Raw genomic sequence first — 20,689 nt, forward strand, 5'->3', positions numbered from 1 at the left:
TGATCCACCCATTCTTGAATTCTGTCTTTAACCAACTTTTCGAATACTTTTACCACCACACCCGAGATGGTGATTGGTCTGTAATTAACTACTGCAGTCTTAGAGCCACCTTTATGCAAAGGAACTACTTTGCCTTCCTTTTACTCCCTAGGGACCATACCAGAGTTCAAACTTAAGTTAAATAACCAAGTAAGAGGCATTGACAATTCCTTTGCACATTTATGCATCACCTGAGCTGATATTCCATCTAAACCTACAGCAGTGTTTGCATTTAAATTTTGCACTATACTGAGTACCTCTGATTTATTAACTTCAATTCTCACATTAGTTATTGCTATAGGTACAGAGATATCCTCACTTCGGTGATAGACTTTTGAAAAGTGATCACTCAGTAATTCGACTATTACATCTGAATTGGTCACCTCAGTACCATCAGCATCATCCAAGGTTACCCTCCCAAAGTCATTCTTCCTTTTACTTGCCACATAGCAGAAGAACTCTTTGGGATTACCCTTGATCTCCTTGGCTAAGGTCTTCTCATAATCTGATTCAGCTTTTCTTACTATGCTGGTAACCTTCCTAGCTTGAGCCTTGTACTGATTGCCTTTCTCCTTGTAAATTCTCCATAACATATTCTTACATCAATTTTTTGCAGATCAAGCATGATACTACTAGTCATCCATCTAATGCCTACCTTGTTTGTCTTCCTGACCATGGGAATACATTCTGATATTGCCTTCCTCAAATACCTGCTGATTTTATCCCATGCACTGCTAACATCTTTCCCCTGCAATATGTTTTGCCATGGGACGGCTGTAAGCTCACTCCAAAATTTGTTATAATTACCTTACCTGTAGTTCCGTATATACCCCTTCTTAAGAGAGAAATCCACAAATTTTGCAACCTCCCAAGTCAATACCAAATGAATCACTCTCACCAATTGGAGGTAACGAGGACACTTATGCATATGTCCTGTGAACCAGTGACCAGGTCCAACACTCTCACACCATGAGTCCCTTCAGTTATGTTTTGTTTCAAGTAATTATATCTTAGAAGGTGTATGATGCCACATGATATTTTCTCCTTCCAATTTGATATCACCATAATAATCACTAACCTTGCACTAATTTGCTGATGCATGAATTCAATATCACCCCCTGCATCCCCTGGCCTATAGCAGCAACCAACTGTATATTTGGTTGCGTTGGTCATTATTTCACACCAGACTGCCTTAAGTGAACTAACCTTCACGTCTATCCTCTTGATATACTCTTGATAACTTTCTTTGGCTGCAACTCATCAGCTATCATTAACAGTACTCCTCCCCCTGTTCTGTCTTCTCTATCCTCCCTGAAAATACTATATCCATCACATTCAATTCTAGTAACCACATCTTCTGCTGACAGCCAAGTTTCACTAATGCCGACAACTTTTGGTGAGATTGCACTGACTAATGCCGAAAATTCTTCCCTATTATTTCGAATGCTTCTTGCATTAGTATACAAAAATTGCAGATTCCCTTTAGTTCTTTTACCTGCTTTAGAACTGATATGCATGTCACTAATTTTGGTAGTCCCATGCCGATTTTTATCCACTATATTCTGCAATTTATTTCATGAATAAGGATCAACAAATATACACACACGGACAAAGAAATTAGTGCACCTGGAAGAAAACATGGTACAACAGCAAAACTAAGCAAATAGCTAGAGTGGAGTGATATGCAAATGATCCAAGTTTGGTGCAATTGCGCATGCCACACACACACCCTGCAGTGGCGCTGCAAGCACAAATCGACAGCCTTATAAAGCCGGCGTGTAGTCGATAGCCGATTAAAGCGTAAAGCACCGGCCAACGCAAGCTAGAGTACAGAGTGACAATAATGCCGGGTAGACGCCAGAGACGTCAATTTAAGCAACTTGTGGACTTTGACAGAGGCATGATCATCGGCCTGAAAACCGGAGGGTGGTTGGCGTGCCGTATAGGCATGCACATGAACCGTTCTGACCACACCATCTGACAGTGTTGGGAGCTGTGGACACGTTCCGGCACTGCCACACGGCAGAGCGGCACTGGTCGGATCAGGAGGACCAATGCTAGAGAGGATCGACGGATCGTGCGGCAAGCACGGAGTGATCCCACGGTGACCTGGTCCACTATACAGGCAGATGTAGGGCCTCCTGTGTACGCACGAACCATTTCCCGATGCCTCGCAGAGGCGAATCTATGATCCCAGTGCCCTTTACGCGTGCTCCTATTATCACCGCAACATCGCAGACTCCGTTTGCAGTGGTGCCAGGTGAGAGGGACGTGGAACGCCACAGACTGGTGACGTGTGGTCTTCAGCGATGAGTGCCGCCTCGTCTTGGGGACAGATGATCATCATGTCCGGGTGTGGAGGACCCCTGGTCAAGGACACAAACCCTGACCTTGCTATCGAGCACCACACCTCCCGCACTGCAGGCATTATGGTCTGGGGAGCCATAGTCTACGATAGCCGATCACCCCTCGTAGCGGTACGTGGCACGTTGACGGGGCAGCGGTATGTAGACGACATCCTACGAACCCACATTCTCCCATTCCTGGCTGGGATGCTAGGAGCGCTATACCAGCAGGATAATGCCCGTCCGCACATGGCTCTGGTTGCCCAGGCCTGCCTATGTCGTGTACAGACACCTCCGTGCCGTTTCGGGAGCAGCTGAAACGGCAGCTCCCACCATGCCGCAATATCTGGGATTTGGAGCACAGCGTCCAACACATGTGGGCCAGTCTGCCGCAGGACAACATGAGGCGTCTGTTCGCCACTGTGCCAGACCGTATTGCAGCATGTAACGAGGTGGTGCAACGCGCTATTGATGATGACTGGATTGCGTACCACAGATCTTTGTAATTGTCCTTCAGCTCTGTTTTTGCCATCATGTGCATCACTCACCTGTATCATTACACCAATAAAATTTCAGTTAAATCCTATGCTTCCTTCTTGGTGTGCTAATTTCTTTGTCCGTGCATGTAAATTCACTGCATAAATTTTTCCCTCTTACACTTAACCTTTTCAATTTTAGTTTCCCTGCCCATTTACTTCAACTTGTTCAGAAAACAGTAACTTCTTCAATCGCTTGTGATCTTCCATGTTCAGATACAACCCATCTCATGCTATCCAATAGAGAATATAAAGCCCTTCTACATCTCAGAAATAACAAAAAAACAATAATCTTGAATGTAGACAAGGACAATGCTAGTGTCACTTTAAACTATACAGATTATAATAGGCTTTGACTAGGCTATATAAATTGAGTCTCAGAACAGGGAATATTCTGCAGGAATGGAAAGAATGTATGGTAATCCCATTGCACAATTGCAAAGACTGATGTATCCAACTATGGACCAATCAATATCTCAGGAGTGGTGGTGAAGAGTTTGGAAAAACTGGTTAGGGCTTGCATTCAGAAATGGGTTGACAATGAATCTCTATTTTGCAATGAACAGCATGGATTTACTAAGGGAAGGTCATGTTTTAGCAACTTGCTCACATTCTATAATAATGTTACCATTGAACTAGATAACGGGAAAGGATACACAATGATACTTTTGGATTTTGCTAAGACTTTTGACAGAATACGGCATGGAAGACTGTTTCATAAATTGGCAAATATTGACAAATTGACAAATATATTGAGGATGTGAGCCTGCAAAATTTAAGGTAACTAGTTACTAGTTACTTGTTAGTCCTTGGTCAACTTTTATTCAATCTGCACATTAATGATATTGGGAACAATTTGACAGTTGACATATGGCTATTTGCTGATGATGCAAAGATAGGTAGGATAATGCTGCTTATATGCAGTACTTGCAGAATGATATTTGAATAGGCTGGAATTGTGGGCATGGAAAAATGGATGTCAGTTGAATGTTAGTAAATGCAAAGTCATGCAATTTGGCATGATTAGATATCCAATGTTGTATTATATTGGTGGGATTATGCTAGAAGAAACTGATGAGGCTATGGATATTGGAGTGTTAGTAGATAGGAAAGAATTCACAGGCAGTGTAGCAAAGATTGCAAATACAACTCAAAAGCTAATTGCAATGCTGAAACGAACGTTCACATAAGATAAGAATGTCATTTTGCCTCTTTACAAGGCTTTGATAAGACCTCACTTGGACTATTATTGTGAGCAGTTCTGTTCTCCTAGATTCTGTTGTGATTCTGATACAGTGAAAAGAGTGCAAATGAGAGTGTTAAAAATGATAGCAAATTTGTGGAATACTGATTATGAAGACAGATTCAGAATTTGTAGACTGCAAACACAAGCAAACAGGAGAAAGAGCAGTGATATGATTGAGATTTGCAAACTTCTGAAAGGGGCATACAGGATGTCAATTGATGGAATTTTTCAATTTATGGAAGGTGGGGAAAAGACAAGAGGAATCTTTGTAAGCTGAGAATGAATGCTGCTAAGAAGGGGATGATGGCCAGATTTTTCTATCATAGTAGGATGGTGCGTGATTGGAATGGATTGCAATTGTATGTTGTGAGTGCAAGCAGTGTGAGTCAATTCAAGAATAAGTATGATAGCTGGTGCGTGTAGTATATGGCCTCCCTCAATGAGTCCCTAATTCCCTGGAGGTCTCTCTTAATAATAATAATAATATACTAAGTGATATGATCTATTCCACCTGGTGAATTTCGAAATATATCCAGTGGCAGTACTCTTGGTGGATCTTACCCAAGCATTTACAATTTCTGGCATCCCTTTCTATTCCATATGTGCTTATCCAACCTGGTTAATATTCAAAAAGGAGACAAGCAAGGTTTCTGTCTTAATCCTTTGCTCATTACATTAGTTCTGGAATTTTTTTTTAAGGAAGTCAATGACTAGAAAATCAAGCACTTTCCCTTCCTTCTAAAGCCACACTGCTTAAAATTGTAATTTTACTTTCCCAAGCTGTACATAAGGAATATTATGGAAGCTGAAGAAAAACTGTTATAATATACCCGATGAAGTTTTTTGTTCTACAAGCAAGTTTTCTATATACTGTGCTAGTGTACAGAAATTAAAAAGGAATTTCTCCAATTACAGAGGAGCATGGAGACTTAGATCTTCCAGTATTAAAATTCTGCTATTTAAGCAATATACAGCCTTATAAAATAAATAAAAATAAAATATTATTGCCTTACCACACATGTAACGACTTTCTCCAGTGTACCACCTTGGTTTTCATCTCCCTCTCTTTGAAATAAATGATTGCAGTGGTCTAGTAATTTAAGTTGTACTTGAATACTATAGCATTACATTACATTACATTACAAATTAACAGCAGAACCCCACAGGTTCTGCTGTTAGCATCACTGTTAGTACCTGCTCATGTATTAACAGTGATGCTGTATAATAACTTGCTGAAGTTCCAAAGAATCTTGTATGAAGAATTCCACATGGTTTCCTTCTAGTAAATGCCTTAAAATTTAGGTATTTTAACATCAGAAATCCGATCTATGGCATTTCTTAGAGAATGGAAAAAAGTAGAATATGCTTCCCTCTTGTCCTGTGTATTTGGAACAGACTGTGAGATGTGTTGAACATTCCACTGCTTACAGCAGAAAGTTTTTTACAATACCCATAGCAGTAGAAAATAATTTTGATATTTATAATTAACAAGTTAAAATATCATTTATGGAAATTTAGAGAGAAAAAATAAAAAGGTTTCAAAAATCCAGCAATATGATATACAAATGCTTTACAAGATTATGTTATGGAAATTCTGTTGTTTAGTCCAGTGATTTTTATATTTAGAAAGAATTATTCTAGCAGATAAGATTTTTGAAGAGATGGTACAAACCGTCTACATTATGCAATATTCATTGGGGAAGACAGAATTTTTATTTATTCTTATTATAACAGTTTTTTTTTTTTTTGCACTATTCCATCCTCGTACATCACTGTGTTCTTATGATCAACTGTGGAGAATGAATGGAGAACAATCCCAGGCAGTGAAGTCCAATCCAAATAACTTAGGAAAGGCTAACCACCTGGGTACCAGTCATCTCTTGGTCTTTTGATTTAGCTGTATGAGAATGGTGAAAAGAGAAAAAGATAACATTTGTCTACATGATGATATAATGAGCTGAGGCTTTTTTCCCCATTTCTTAGGCCTATACTCCTCATTATGTTCTTGCCTTCATAGAAAGGGCAAACTGGTCTTGGTAGTGATCCTTCCTAATGCATAGCAATAAAGATGAGCAAAAGGATGTTTGCTATGTATTATATGATGCTGAGGGAATTTGATGTGATACATCTAAGTATCCAAGTTAAGAAGTTACTTCACATGAATGCTTTTCTTTATTTTTATCCTTTAAACAAAATATAAGCAATCTAATTTCTTGTCATATATAATGATGAAGTGAAAAAATTTGCTACAAGCATTAGAAGTGAGTGAGATAAAATGATGAATCGTACTAGCTATATCCTTTTCCAATCTAATGAACTGATGTAGGAGTAATGGAAATGTCTTATGTCTGAGTGCATCTAGCTGTGAAGTTTGGTGGGCGAAGTGTAATGATTTGGAGCTGTCACTCCTAGTATGTACTCAAGATCTTTATATGGTAAGAAGGAATGCTGATGGATATGCATTATTTGGATAACGTAATGCAACGTTACAGAAAGGCTCTTTTCGTCTTTCACATAGCAGTTCACCTTGTCACACTACATGTATGTAAATGTAGTTTGTCAAAAACAATGTGGAATAACCTGATTATCCTGAACAACCTGAATCCAATAGAACATCTTTGGTACAAATTGGAATATCGGGTGTTGGCTAGGCTAGTGAATCCAGTAATGGTACATAGGCAGGAGCTGGTCATGTAGAAGGAAAAATATCCATTCTTATCACATGTTCATCACCAATCTTGCTTTTACCCTTAAGTTTAGTTATCATTAAACTAGTCTTGAAATCTTGATTGTGTTAGACATTCCTTGAGGTTATAATACACATCTGATGATGAAATATATTGTTGTCCCAATAATACCTGCCTACTACTCATTATTGCAAACTGGTGAAGAGCATGCTTAGAACGAGTGCAAAGTTTGGTCAAGGCCAAAGGAAGACCACATTGTTTGCAATTTCAGATTCTCCAAAATGTAGTGATATCTGATTATGCAATGTTATCATGATGGTTATGTAGTTTCAACCAATAGAGAATACAGTTGGGTCAGCCACATCTGAATTTATTAGCAGCACATCCTTGTTCATTTTTCATCCAGATTACCTAGTAATAGGATACATGATGAGGATTATGCTTGTGGAGCCTCAGTCTATATTTCTTATAGGTTATATGGAAGTCTTCATCACCAATCTAGCTTTTACCCTTAAGTCTAGTTATCATTAAACTAGTCTTGAAACATTGATTGTGTTAGACATCCCTTGAGGGTATAATACACATCTAATGATGAAATATATTGTTGTCCCAATACTTATACAACATGGTATTGAAATAAGTACTGGGAAAACAGTATATTTTACATGTGAGCCCTTCACAATAGCAACAATCCATGCTTGAAGTTCTTCAGGGATATTTGTGGTGGTTAAGGAAATAATCCTTTTTCTTGACATAGAACCATAGCAAAAAATCTGGAACTGAGGAAACCAAGTAGAACACACTCTCACACACACATTTCACTCCACTTACTCACTCAGCTATTGGTCTATTAATGCATGACAAACGAAGTAATTATTTACTTTAATTATTAAAAGTAATTAAAATTAGTTAAAAAAGCATTTTCTAATTCTGCATTAGAAAGATATCTATAGGTTGTATATCCTTTAAAAAGTCTTCATTTTACTTTCAGAGGTATGTCATTTTCTACACTCTTACTTTGTAGATCATTAACTACAGCAACAATGTTGCAGTCATCAATTAAAACTGTAACAGTAATTGGAAGTGGACTTATGGGATCTGGTATTGCACAGGTAAAACAATGAAATATATTTAATAGATTATTATGTTAGATTTTGCCTATTTCAGTAAATAGAGTATTGGTATAGGCATCAACTTGCTTTAATATAGCAAATTTGTAGGGACTAAGAAAAGCAGTTCATTACAGTAAAATTTACTATATCAAATTTAAGTCTGATTTAAACACTTTGTGCAGTCTGGAATATTTGATATGGCAGGCATTACTGATATTTGGTTTCAACTATATTGTTAACAAAAGCTAGGTTTAAAATTTGAATTATACATAATTGAAGACCTATTTATAGATACTTATATGGCTTATGTATGTAGAAAAAAATATCACTTTTTGAACAAAATTCTATATTTCATCAAATTTAACTTGTATATCATCAAGGAGAATGACTAGTAACTATTCAAAACATGAATCATCATAAAAATGAGTCATGTTGCATGTGCTTACTAGATCTTATCTCGGTTGCAGCTGATTTGACAGGATTACTCTATTAGTGTTCAAAGAAACAATGGTAAAAGTTTGTGCAGATTTAAATTGAAAAAAAAAAAAATTATAAACAGTAAGTTTTTTGGGATATATAATAGAGATTGGCATAAAGTCAGATCGGTAAAGGTTTGAATGATTTCATAGCATTTCACACGTTTTGCGGAAAAGACAATCAAATTTAAACTTGCTTGAGTGAAGAATCTTTCTCTAGTTCCATGAAACTCTGTACCTGGTGACAATAGCATGAGAAGTAAGGCTGGACTTGTTGGATTACAAAAATACAATATAGTCTTGATGTTCTTGAATTCTGATCAAAGCAGAACAGGTGCTTTATCCAAAGTAGGAAAAATGACATGAGCAGGATACTTGATGGACACCAAGTAAGGAGAGAGATGGAAATGTATCCTTTGTAGATGGTAAGAGAGATACTGAGCTGGTTTGAAGGAAGTGTAGAATTTACAGAGAATCCATGCCGTTTGTTCAAAGGTTCCTTTAGACCTAGTGGTAAGGTTTATATGTTGGCTATTCATAACTGTATTTTTTATGGAAATTACCATGTAGACTAATATTAACTAACATAAATTTAATTAATACTTCTAATATTTCAGTAAAGTCAGATTGCCATCATCAGGGAACAAAATACAATAAGATATATGCATGCAAACAGGCACTATATACTAAATAATGAAGATGAAGTATGTCGATTGAAAATAAGCCTCAAGTCCTAAATAGTACCTCCTAGTCAGCTAAATTGGCATCCTTGGCTGCTGATTTACAGAGGATGAGAGCTTCTCAAATGTAGGCAGTTTCATGCAACCATATTTGTTGATGTCAGGGTAGTTTCTTAAGGCAGAAGCAGATTCGAGTAAGTCTTTCATATTTATGTTTGCTGTGATGGAGTCATGTGGCTTCTTTCCAGTGTATTGTATATCAGGTGTCCAAAACAACTCGTTTTCCTTTTGCCAAATTCATTCAACTTCGACTTACAACTTGCAATACTTTGTAATTTTTGCAGTTTCTTTTTCATCAATTGCTATTTCCTGGCACTGATATTTCAATAAACTGAACACCCTTGTTTTCACTTTTTTTTTAACTACTGTTATATCAGATATATTACATTCTAAGCTTTTGTCAGTCTAGATTTTGAAATCCCAGAGTATTTTATACATACATACAAGATACAAGGGTGGTCTGAAAAGTTCTCGGCCTAGATCATAGATGGCAACACTATCGGCAAGATTTTTTTTTTCTCAGTTGGTACATTGTCATAAGCATCCATGTGAAATTGTAAGTCATTCTATCAATTCATTCTACAGCTGTCTGAAGCAAAAGTGTTGTCTGTATCCCTTGAAATGGATAAAATTGAGTATCATGTGGTTATAAAATTTTTTCTGAAAGAAGATTTCACAGCAAAAGAAATTCATTCAAAGTTCCTAAAAGTTTATGGGCACTCTTCTCCTTTGTTTTCGACAATTAAGAAACGGGCTACCGAGTTTAAACATAGCCGTACCAACCTTGACAAGGATCCACGTGAAGGACGTTGGAAAAGTAACAACACCAGAAATCATTGATCAAGTGCATAAGATGGTATTGGATGACAGGCGAGTCAAAGTGCATGAAATTGCTGAGACTATATGCTTTTCAAAAGAATGTGTAGGATATATTTTGCATGAAGAATTGCAAATGAAAAAGCTTTGTCAAGATGGGTTCTGTGCTTGCTCACAGCAGATCAAAAACGCACTCTCATGAAAATCTCTGAACAGTGCTTGATGCATTTTAACAAGAATAAAACTGATTTTGTGCATCGATTTATTAATATGGATGAGACTTGGATTCACCATTACGCACCAGAATCCAAACAGCAGTTAAAACACTGGACAAAAGCCGGTTGTTCAGCGCCAAAGAAGACAAAGTCGGTTCCATCAGCAGGAAAGGTCATGACATCACTGTTTTGGGATGCTAAAGGCATTTTGTTTATGGATGATCTTGAAAAGGGTAAAACTATAACCAGGGAATATTATTCTGATCTTTTAACCAGATTAGAAGAAAAAAATCATCTTTCTTCAGGACACTGCACCTGCCCACAAAGGTGTTTTGGCAATGGGAAAATTAAGGAATATGCACTATGAATTGCTGGCACATCCACCCTATTCCCTGATTTGGCTCCCTCTGACTTCTATCTCTTCCCAAAATTAAAACTCTTCCTCGCTGGTCAGCAGTTTTCTTTGAATCAAGAGGTGATTGCAGCTGTAGATGGGTATTTTGCAGATCTTACCGAGAACCACTACAGAGACAGGATAATGGTGCTGGAGCATCGCTGGAATAAATGTATTAGTCTTAAGGAAATAAAATGAAATATGTTGAAAAATAAAAATAATTTTGAAATTATAAATTCATTTTTTCATTGTTAGGCTGAGAACTTTTTTCATAAACCAAAAATTTGATATCACCTAGATTTCAGATTATTAATTTGGGATTCAAAAAGTCCAGATTTGCTTCTCATGCTATTGACACTAGGTTCAGAGTTCTTTAAAATCAGAGAAAGACTCTTCATTTCAGCAGGTTCAGTTTGATTACCTTTTCCTTGAAACGTGAAATAAATGCTACAAAATCAACTGAACCTTAACTGATCTTAATGTAATGTCAATCCCCAAGTTTTGGGAAGTGATTTATTTTAGCTGTTGTGATTCCCCCCCCCCCCCCCCCCCCCAATACAGGCAGTAGTTGGGTATGGGTGAAATATGTTCCTGAGAAACATCTTTAGGTTTGGATTTGTATGTAACTCAAATCCCTGATGAACAGCGCATATATGGATATAATAATAATAACAATACTATAATGGCTTATATGTGGCAATAATAATATGGTGTAATACTGTAATAATAATACCATCCCTGTACTGTAATAATGAGTTACAGAAACAATTGTGCTCTTTCTTTTAATTCAAAAAAACAGAACATAAAAGCAAACTCATACAAAAAGTTTAGATAGGAGGAAATAGGAGAAATTTCAAAAATATATTATTTTATAATGTTGCATCAATGTCTCGCTTACTGGAAGGAGCATTTTTTTATTATTATTATTACGGGCAACTCCAGGGAGTCATTAGACTCATCGAGGGAGGCCCCAAATCATATTCATCACAACTATTTGACATTCATACAGTATCTATCATACCTCACCTTAAACTCATTCACTGTCAGAGCATCCACCACAGACTCTGGATTCCACTCATTCACCGCTCTAAAAGTAAAGAACCCAGCTCTAACTAACCACACTTTTTCCCAGTTTCCATGGTTGTCCCCTAGTCCTCCCACAACCAGCCCTGTTCTCAAAAATATCTTCTGAATTAATTTTATAGAAACCCTTCAGTAATTTGAATGTCTCAATCATATTTCCCCTCCTCCGCCTATCAACCAATTTTTGCAACCCACAAATTCTCAACCTGTTTTCATAAGGTTCATTCCACAGACCTGCTATCATCTTGGTCACTTGCCTCTGGATCCTCTCCACCTCCTTCCCATCAAGAAGAAACCTAGGTGACCAAATCTGGGCACAGTAGTCGAGATGGGGTCTTATCAAGGCTCGATACAGAGGAACAATAATCTGCTTGTTAACGTATTCTTCAGCAACCAAGTGATTCAATGAGCTGATTTGGCCACTTTTGCAATGTGCCCCCTAAACTTCAACTCCTTATCCACCAACACTCCTAAATCTCGTGCCTCATCAATTTTCTGGAGTACAGTTCCACCAATGTAGTAAACTGCTGCTAATCTTTTCACCGCAAAATGTATAACCTTACATTTTGCCACATTAAATTGCCCAGACCTCCAGTCTATCCAAATCTTCTTGCAAAATTTTGACATCATCTGCATTCACCATTGCCCTACCCAACTTTGCATCATCCGCAAACAAATGAACTGTTCCTCTCAGATCCTTTCCTATATTATTAATGAACAAATTAAACAGCAGTGGTCCAAGAACAGATCCTTGTGGCACACCGCTAGTCACAGGCAGTCTTGTGGACTCTACTCCTGAATAAACCACTCTCTGATATCTCTCCTTCAACCACCCTCCTATCCATCTCACCAACCCTATATCCATCCCCATATGCTGCAATTTACTGATTAGAATTCCATGTGGTATCCTGTCAAAAGCCTTAGCAAGGTCCAGTAGAATCACTGTAAACCCATTACCCTTATCCAGTTTGGCCATCACTGTGAGCAAGTTACTGAGGCATGACCTACCCTTCACAAAACCATGCTGTCCCCGATACAGTATCCCATTTTCTTCTATCCAATTTTGTATTTTCCTCTTGACTATTCTCTCCAAGACCTTGATAATGATTCCTGTTATGCTGATTGGTCGGTAATTTTCAACAGCAGCCTTGGAACCACCTTTATGCAGTGGAATTATTTTCCCCTCTTTCCACCCCCTTGGGACTGACCCAGACCCAAGTCTCAAATTAAACAAAATGGTCAAGGGCACTGACAATTCTTTAGCCACTTAATGTACGACACGAGCTGGTATACCATCCAACCCCACGGATGTATTGACATTGAGGTTCTGTAATAGACTAGTTACCTCTATTTCATTCATCACAATTCCAGTATAAGCTGTTGGTTCTTCCATTCCTGCAATATCACCACCTGAATGGTATACTCTTGAAAAGTGCTCGCTCAGTAATTCCACTATATCGACTGATTCGGTTACCTCCCTACCCTCAGCATTTTTTAAGATCATTCTGCCATGAACATTTTTCTTTTGACCTGCAACATATTGAAAAAACTGTTTGGGATTCTCTTTAGCCAGCATGGCCAATTTTCTTTTGTAATCCGCTTTTGCTTTTCTTACCACCCTTGTTACCATCCTGGCCTGAGCTTTATACTGTTCCTGTGCTTGCTGGTCACCTTTCTCCTTAAATTCCCTCCACAATTGTTTCTTTTTTTGCAGCTCAAGCTTAATAGTGTTATTCATCCATTTAATCCCTACTTGATTTATTATTCGGACTCGTAGTAGACATTCAACCATTACCTCCTGCAAACACTTCTTAACCACCTACCATGAACTATCAACATCCAGCCCTTGCAGTTTTACATGCCATGGCACTGAGCCAAGCATGTTACAGCCAAATTCTCAGTTGCAATTACTAGGTCAAGCACTCTCTGCCCCCTGGTATTTTCTACTACATGCTGCCACAGATAGTTGTCCCTTAATAACTGCATAAAATCCAATTTCTTCCTCCCATGTGCCCTCTCCTCTTTCCAGTCAATGTTACCATAATTGAAATTGCCCATAATAATTACCATCCTTCCATTCATTTCTTCTGTTTGTCTATGCATACTATCCCTACCATCTATTCCATCACCTGGTCTATAGCAGCACCCAATTGTATATTTTGTTCTGCTAGATTCTATCTCACACCAAACAGCCTCAAATGTGCTTTTTACCCCATCCTGCAGTTCAACTTCTATACTCCTTGGCTGTAACTCATCAGCTATCATGAATAACACTCCTCCCCCCTTTTTATTCACCCTGTCACTCCTGAACACGCTATACCTGTCACATTCAATCCCACTAGCTTTATCATCTTCTGTCAGCCATGTTCCACTAATGCCAACAACCTGTGCCCTGCAAGTGCCAACCAAGGCCAAAAACTCTACCTTCTTGTTCCTAATTACTCCTGGCATTAGTGTACATGAATTGCAGAAGTCCATTAGTCCCATCCCTACTTTGATGCCTTATACTAACTATCCCATTCTGATTTGTTGTCCTTCGTACTCGCTCGGGCATATTATACTCATTCATGTACTCAACTGCCTCCCTAAAATCTGCATATCTACTCTCCCCCCCTTAATAAATCTAGTTTCCCTGAGTCTGTACATCCACTTCCACATCATTCATCAATACTTTTTCAAGTCTCCGTACACCAACTCCATTCAAATGTAACCCATCCATCTTATATAAATCCTTTTGCCCATCGAACTCACTCCACACATCCACAAATTCCACACCACTCTCCATGCATAATCCACACATAAAGTCATTGGCAATTATGGCCCTCCATCTAAACACTTCACTGTCATACCGCGGTAAAATACTCACTATCCTAACTCTCTCACTCTTCTCTTTTGCTACCTCAAGTAATTCCTTCACATCCTCTATCATTTCCATTTTGTCCCCTTTCAAATCATTTGTTCCTGCCACAATTATCATCTCTTTCACCGTCTGTTTTTGCACTCGAATAGATTCGCTGACGTCCTTTATGTTCGCACCCGGCTGGTACGACTTCGTCAAACTGTCGACTATCACACCTCTTAATAGTGAATCCCCATACAGTACTTGCTCCTTCATTTTATTGACGTTTACGAACATTCTATTATTTGTCATCGCAGACTTTCACCGTTTATTAGTCGGTACGTTCAGCACACATTTTTCCATACGCTCCAGTTGCCTTTTTTGCTCTGTGTATCGCTCCGTTCAAACGTGCGATTTCAGTACTTGCATTTATCTCACAATTTTCATTATCAATCAAATCATCCATTCGTTCTGTATTTCTACCTTCATTTACACTTTCAACGACCCTCTTACACCTATCTGGCACTACCACGCAATTCTCTATCACACCGCCATTTTCTACATTCTGACTATCGTTAACAATATCACTCTCGCCACCCGAAACACGCTTGAGATCCTCATTTTCCTTACACTTTCTGCACATATTAACCCCACTATCACCATCTAACCAGACTCCCACCACTCTTCGCAAAGCATACATCTCACAGACAGCACATTGCATAAATTCGTTTACATCAAAACTCTTAAACGAACAAGGCGACCTGGCCGCCATTTTTTTTTTTTTTTAATCAGTGCCATATGTACGCTATCTTATCTTAAAAATAATAATTAAAATTTTTGAGGCAAGAAGATAGGCTAACATTAGTTGGATGATGGAGATGGTGCTAGAGAGGATGGAGTGGGTGCTGGAGAATCAGGATCAGATTTGGATGCTAGAGAAGATGGACCTGGTGCTGTGGAGAATCAGGATTTGATTCTATTGTGGGGGAGGGGAGGTTACCAATGAAGTAGGTTTCTTAAAAAAAAGGTATCTAGGGTTGTTTGCACAGCCTTTACTTTTTTTCATCATAAATGGCCTTGTCGCAGCTGATGTTCTCACTAACTGTGCAGTAAACCTTTGTAAACTGCTCAATATTAGAATCTTACTCCTCAAGCTTAACAAATCCTGCTTTAATTAGACGAAAGCCACATCTAATTCTTTTGCCTAAAAACTTTCTTGGCTCTGGATCTTCTGATTCTTTGTGTTCTTGTGTTTCTATCAGCTCTTTCTCTATTTCCATAAGGTCTTCATTGGTTAATTCTTGTGAATGGCACTCTAGTAATTCAGTGACATCATTTTCTTTCATGTCTAATTGCAGTACATTGATGCTGTCCACCACAATGTTTCTGGCTTTGGCAATGTCCTCTTCACAGAAGAAGACATCGCCAAAGCCAGAAACATAGTGTTGTCACAAAAATCATCGCAGAATTGAGGAATTCTTCCAGATGCTTTCCCAATGAATGATGGCTTCTTGGCTCTCTCTGGATGCTTAATTATTTCTACTTTTGTTTCCATTGTAATCACCTTTGTCTTCATTGCAGGCTCACCTGGACTTACAGTGGACTTTCGCTTTGTCCTTATGACTGTGATCACAGACTTACAAAATTTAATTAAAAAGTTAAGAAGAAAGTGATGCTGTGCATAAGCGACCATATGAACAATGAAACTAGCTGCTAGTATAAAGATGCTGCATCAACAAACCACTTATGCCATGTGGGTTTGTTTACATGCATGGAAGAAACTCATTCCCAAATTATTAATTTAATTATTTAGTTATCAATTATCTTTATGGGGAGCCTTGGGAGCTCGTTTCTAAGTATGGAACGGCATAAGTCGAGTTGTCCATAACTCGGAGACTGCCTCTATTTTCAAACTTTTACCATTAGGAATTAAAGACGCGTTAACACAAGAATATTTTAATGTTTGCCAAATATTTCAATCTGAAATATTTACAAGGACCTTGTAACAAACTGTTTCTCTGTAGCCACTGAGGATAGTCTGTTAGTTTCAGACTGAAATATTTGGCAAACATTAAAATATTCTTGTGTTAATATGTCTTTAATTCCTAATTTTTATGTCACAAGTGTCTCTCAAGAGTAAAACTTTTACCATTATTCCTTTGAACTCTAATAGCATAATCCTGTCAAATCAGTTGTGTCTGAGACACAAACCAGTAAACACATGCAACATGAGTCATCCTTATGCTTCATGTTTTGATTGCGGCTACTAGTCATTCTTAATGATATCCAGGTTACATTCTGATGAAATATATCAGTTTTTGAATAAAATACTAATTTTTTTCTGCATGTGTATGTCATATATGTCATATCAAGTATCTATACATATTTCTTTTATATATTATTTCCTTTAAAACAGTTCATTACTAACTGATGACTGCTGTTCATAGAAGATGCAGTCAGTGAAATTTGGTTATAGTGAAAAGGAGCAGGAGGAGAATTAGACTTCTTTCGCTAATATTAAAAAATAAAATCAATATATACAAAATACAGGTCGATTAAGTTATATATATTCCATGTTTTCAAGCGTATGTAAACGATTTCTCTGTGCTTTTATTAATTACTTCCACAATTTCTTTCTATACTTGATTGTAGTGCCTTATGTTTCTGATAAGTGTTTTGTGCTTCCATGTTGCTGAGCTGCTGATATTTGAATAGTATTTGGATAGTAGATTAATGTACTAGATTGGAGATTAGCTTTTGATATGTGTCAGGAAGTTGTGTGTGTGTGGAGGAGCGATATCCCAGAAAATGAAATTCATTAGTGATGTGCAATAATGGTTTGTTTTGGGGACTGTTTAACTTATATTTAATGATTGTAGGAAAGGTTTGAATGGTTAGGTTATCTGCAACTGTTTGCAGACGATTCAAAGTGGGAAAGAAATATAAGGAGTAGAGCAGATACGACAGAGGAATTGAACAGACTGGGCTAATGGGCAGGTGAGTGGGTTGCCAGTTCAGTGTTGCAAATTATAAGGTTTTAAAATTTGGCAAACAAAGATGGGATGCAGAGTATAAAGTTGGTGGAGATATTTTAGAGTAGTATTGCCCAAAGTATGGTATGCATGTCCTCAAGTATATACATGAAAGGTCTTTAGGAGGTTTGTGACACTTTTTTAAATTTTTATTTATTAATTTTTTTAAAAAGTTAAATACAGGAAGCCTCTTAACGCAATTAATTAATGCATCAAATAATGCACGCTAAGCAAAATCGAGTTAAGCAAATACAATAAATAATAGGAATAATTATAATTCATCCATCAGTTAGTGTAAATTTGAAAGAAAAATTTATAAGCTATATTAGAGGATAAAATCACCAAATTAGTAAAAATCAGTTGCTTAAATTTTTATTTTATGTCTAAACATTTGATTGACCTATTTTTTTTACAACAAAAATTAAGTAAAGATGTTTGAAAATGCTCAACTTTTTCATCTTGTCATGCAATTTACAATAGCCGGCGATCACTTTATCAAGATTTCAGCAGACTTTGAAGCTCCGTTCCATATCAGGATCAGCATCAAACAAAATTTCCTTAGCATGCTCAATGTGATTAAAAACCAACTCAAAAAAAAACCAACTTAGTAACATTCTCTTCTTGTTCGCACTCGTTATCTTCTTCATATGCACGCTATTCTTCTAATTGAAGGAGATCATTCTCAATTTACTGTTCTGAATGGGAATTGAGCAAGTTTTTCAGCTTTTCCTCTAATGTAATTATTTTTCTTCTCTTTTTATTACTGCTGCTTTCTTTATCAGTCTTTCTCTTTTCCATATCTAAATTAAAGCAAAAATTGAGCAAGAGAACAGAGTTTGCACATGCTTGCCATGATAGCTTTGAGTCAACTGCTGAATGTTGTTGGCCACTGCCCACTGGCTGCTACATTGACAAGTGCTGCCGCTCACTTCAGATTGGCAACAAAAAATTTCGTGTAACGTAAAAAAATCACGTTAACTGATTAATCACTCACTTTAAAGTGGGAAATAATATCATTTCACTCAATTGCACATATCTAATTCATGTTATGGAGGTTTTCCTGTACTTTTATATTTTTGTCAGCATATTTGCCACCTAAAAAATCAAAAGGAAATTTTAAAGTCTCTTGGCATGTATCGACTGACCTCCATTAGAGCCACATTTGGTTGACTGCACAATCACGTTCCAACTGGATAGTTTGCATTAAGTTTAAATTCAAACAGTTGAAACTAGACTGGTCAGAACTCTCCTCTAAATTTTGTTAAATATTTCCATTAAATCTACTGCATGTATATTGGATTTGGATAACTAAAAACATATTTAATAAATTCAAAAGAATGTTTCTCATATTTGTAATTTATTATAAGGCAAATGTTATAAAATAAATACCTTTTTATAATTATTTGTGTTTTGAATTAAATATTATTATAACTTCTCACATAACTGTGTTTGCCTGAGAGAGGATACACCAATGTTACTACAATTTGAAAGAGGGTATGCAGGTGCTGAATGCATGGGAAATGCTGTCTTAGAAGAAATGGATGAGATGAGAAATCTGAAGTGAGGTTATGATGGATAAGGACCCAACAATACAGAGGACACTGATGTGGATGTAAGAATGTTTTGGTTTCATTTTGTATAAGGTTTTGATCAGGCTGCATATGGATTATTGTGTAGAGATTTGGTCACCTGGTTTTCAAAAGGATAGAGATATTGGAAAGAGTCCAGAGATGATCGACTAATGTGGTTTCTAGTCTCTGGAGTGTTGAGTATGAAGACAGATTGAGAAAATATAATCTAATGGATAAGAGAAGTAAAACAGAGAGAATAAGGTTTTTCTTAGAATGGAGGAGGCGTGTGCACGTGTGTACACACACTAGTCAAAAAAGGAGCTTACATGCTTAGTAATTGTGCTAACAAACTTTTTCCTTTCTGAATTTGTAATTTACAATTTTTAATTTTTGAGCATACGATAAAAATGAATTATATGATAAATCATACTTATCACTTGTTTTATTTAGTAATTTCTCTATCTCCACTCCAGTATTACTCTAACCTATTCCAGCTTAATACTTTTCAATTAATTACTTTTAACCTGCTCTGTGCAGGTAAAATAATGCTGACTAGTTCAGAGAAATATTACATTAGTGCAGCACACATTCAGTCTGTAAACTTGTGCACAAAATGTTTTTGATGCACAGTACAAGGAAGTGAGAACTAGGTTTTTTTGCATGGAGAGTGGTTGGTGATTGGAATACATTACCTGAGAGTGTGGTGAGTGTAGAGACAGTGAATGCATTTAAGACACTGTATGTTGAACTGTGTGTGTGACAATGGGATCTCCTGTGTTGAGTCTTTTGACTCTGATGGTGATAATAATTGAATCAATGAGATACCATTGATTCAATTATTATTATTATTAAAAGAAATAACAATGAGATATCAGCAAACTTAATTTCATAGTTCATAGTTCATTTTGCCTATACATGTTGTGAAATGTCAATGTTTAAAATTTAAACTTTGCCTTAATAGTCAGTGGGGGGGGCGGAATGAGAGAGGAAAGGATGAAGAGAAAAAAAGGATTTGATTTTGTTTTCAGTTCTGAGCTCTGAAAAATTCTTTCTAAATTTAGTTCTTTTTTTTTTAATTTCATTCTTTTATTTAATTTGTTTTATTTCATTGTTTGTAATTTCATATGCTCTTTATTTAATTTTTGTGTAAATGATTCATATGAGAAAATATTTAAGACACATAGAACTGATTTTCCTAATATGTGTTAGGAATATTTCAAGGGCTTATTCAGATGACTTTTATTTATACTACTGTTGTCTTTTTAAAAATATTTTGTATAGGTTGCTGCACAGACTGGTCATAAAGTAGTTCTTGTGGATTTATCTGATGATATTCTCAAAAAAGCAGAAGGGAGTATTAAGCAAAGTTTAGAACGCATAGCAAAAAAAAAGTTTGCAAATGATACTCAGGTAATTGTTAATATGTATATAATTTTTAATATTTAACACATTTACATTGGGGCATTAGTAGCTCTCTTGCTGCGAATCTAATTCTGGTGAAGTGAGCAAAATCACTACCAAGTTTGTTCATCCATGTCTTCAAATGCACCACTTTTAA

General features: G+C 36.9%; 1 protein-coding gene across 5 annotated transcripts in view; it reads left to right on the plus strand.

Moving 5' to 3' along the window:
• LOC150104412 (hydroxyacyl-coenzyme A dehydrogenase, mitochondrial-like) overlaps positions 1-20,689 on the plus strand; it is a 227,690-nt gene that overhangs the window by 21,527 nt on the left and 185,474 nt on the right. For 3 of the 5 annotated variants that reach the window (XM_090396993.1, XM_090396992.1, XM_090396991.1), the window contains exons 2-3: positions 7,845-7,965; positions 20,413-20,541. In XM_090396993.1, the coding sequence (XP_090253119.1) occupies positions 7,849-7,965; positions 20,413-20,541 (246 nt within the window). In that variant the 5' untranslated portion in view covers positions 7,845-7,848. The remainder of the gene's footprint in view (positions 1-7,844; positions 7,966-20,412; positions 20,542-20,689) is intronic. The other 2 variants (XM_090396995.1, XM_090396994.1) reach the window with 1 other exon arrangement.

This window comes from Typopeltis vanoorti, chromosome 8, assembly GCF_054136105.1.
Source record: "Typopeltis vanoorti isolate ZY-2024b chromosome 8, IOZ_Tvanoo_1.0, whole genome shotgun sequence".
Classification (NCBI taxonomy): Eukaryota; Metazoa; Arthropoda; class Arachnida; order Uropygi; family Thelyphonidae; genus Typopeltis; species Typopeltis vanoorti.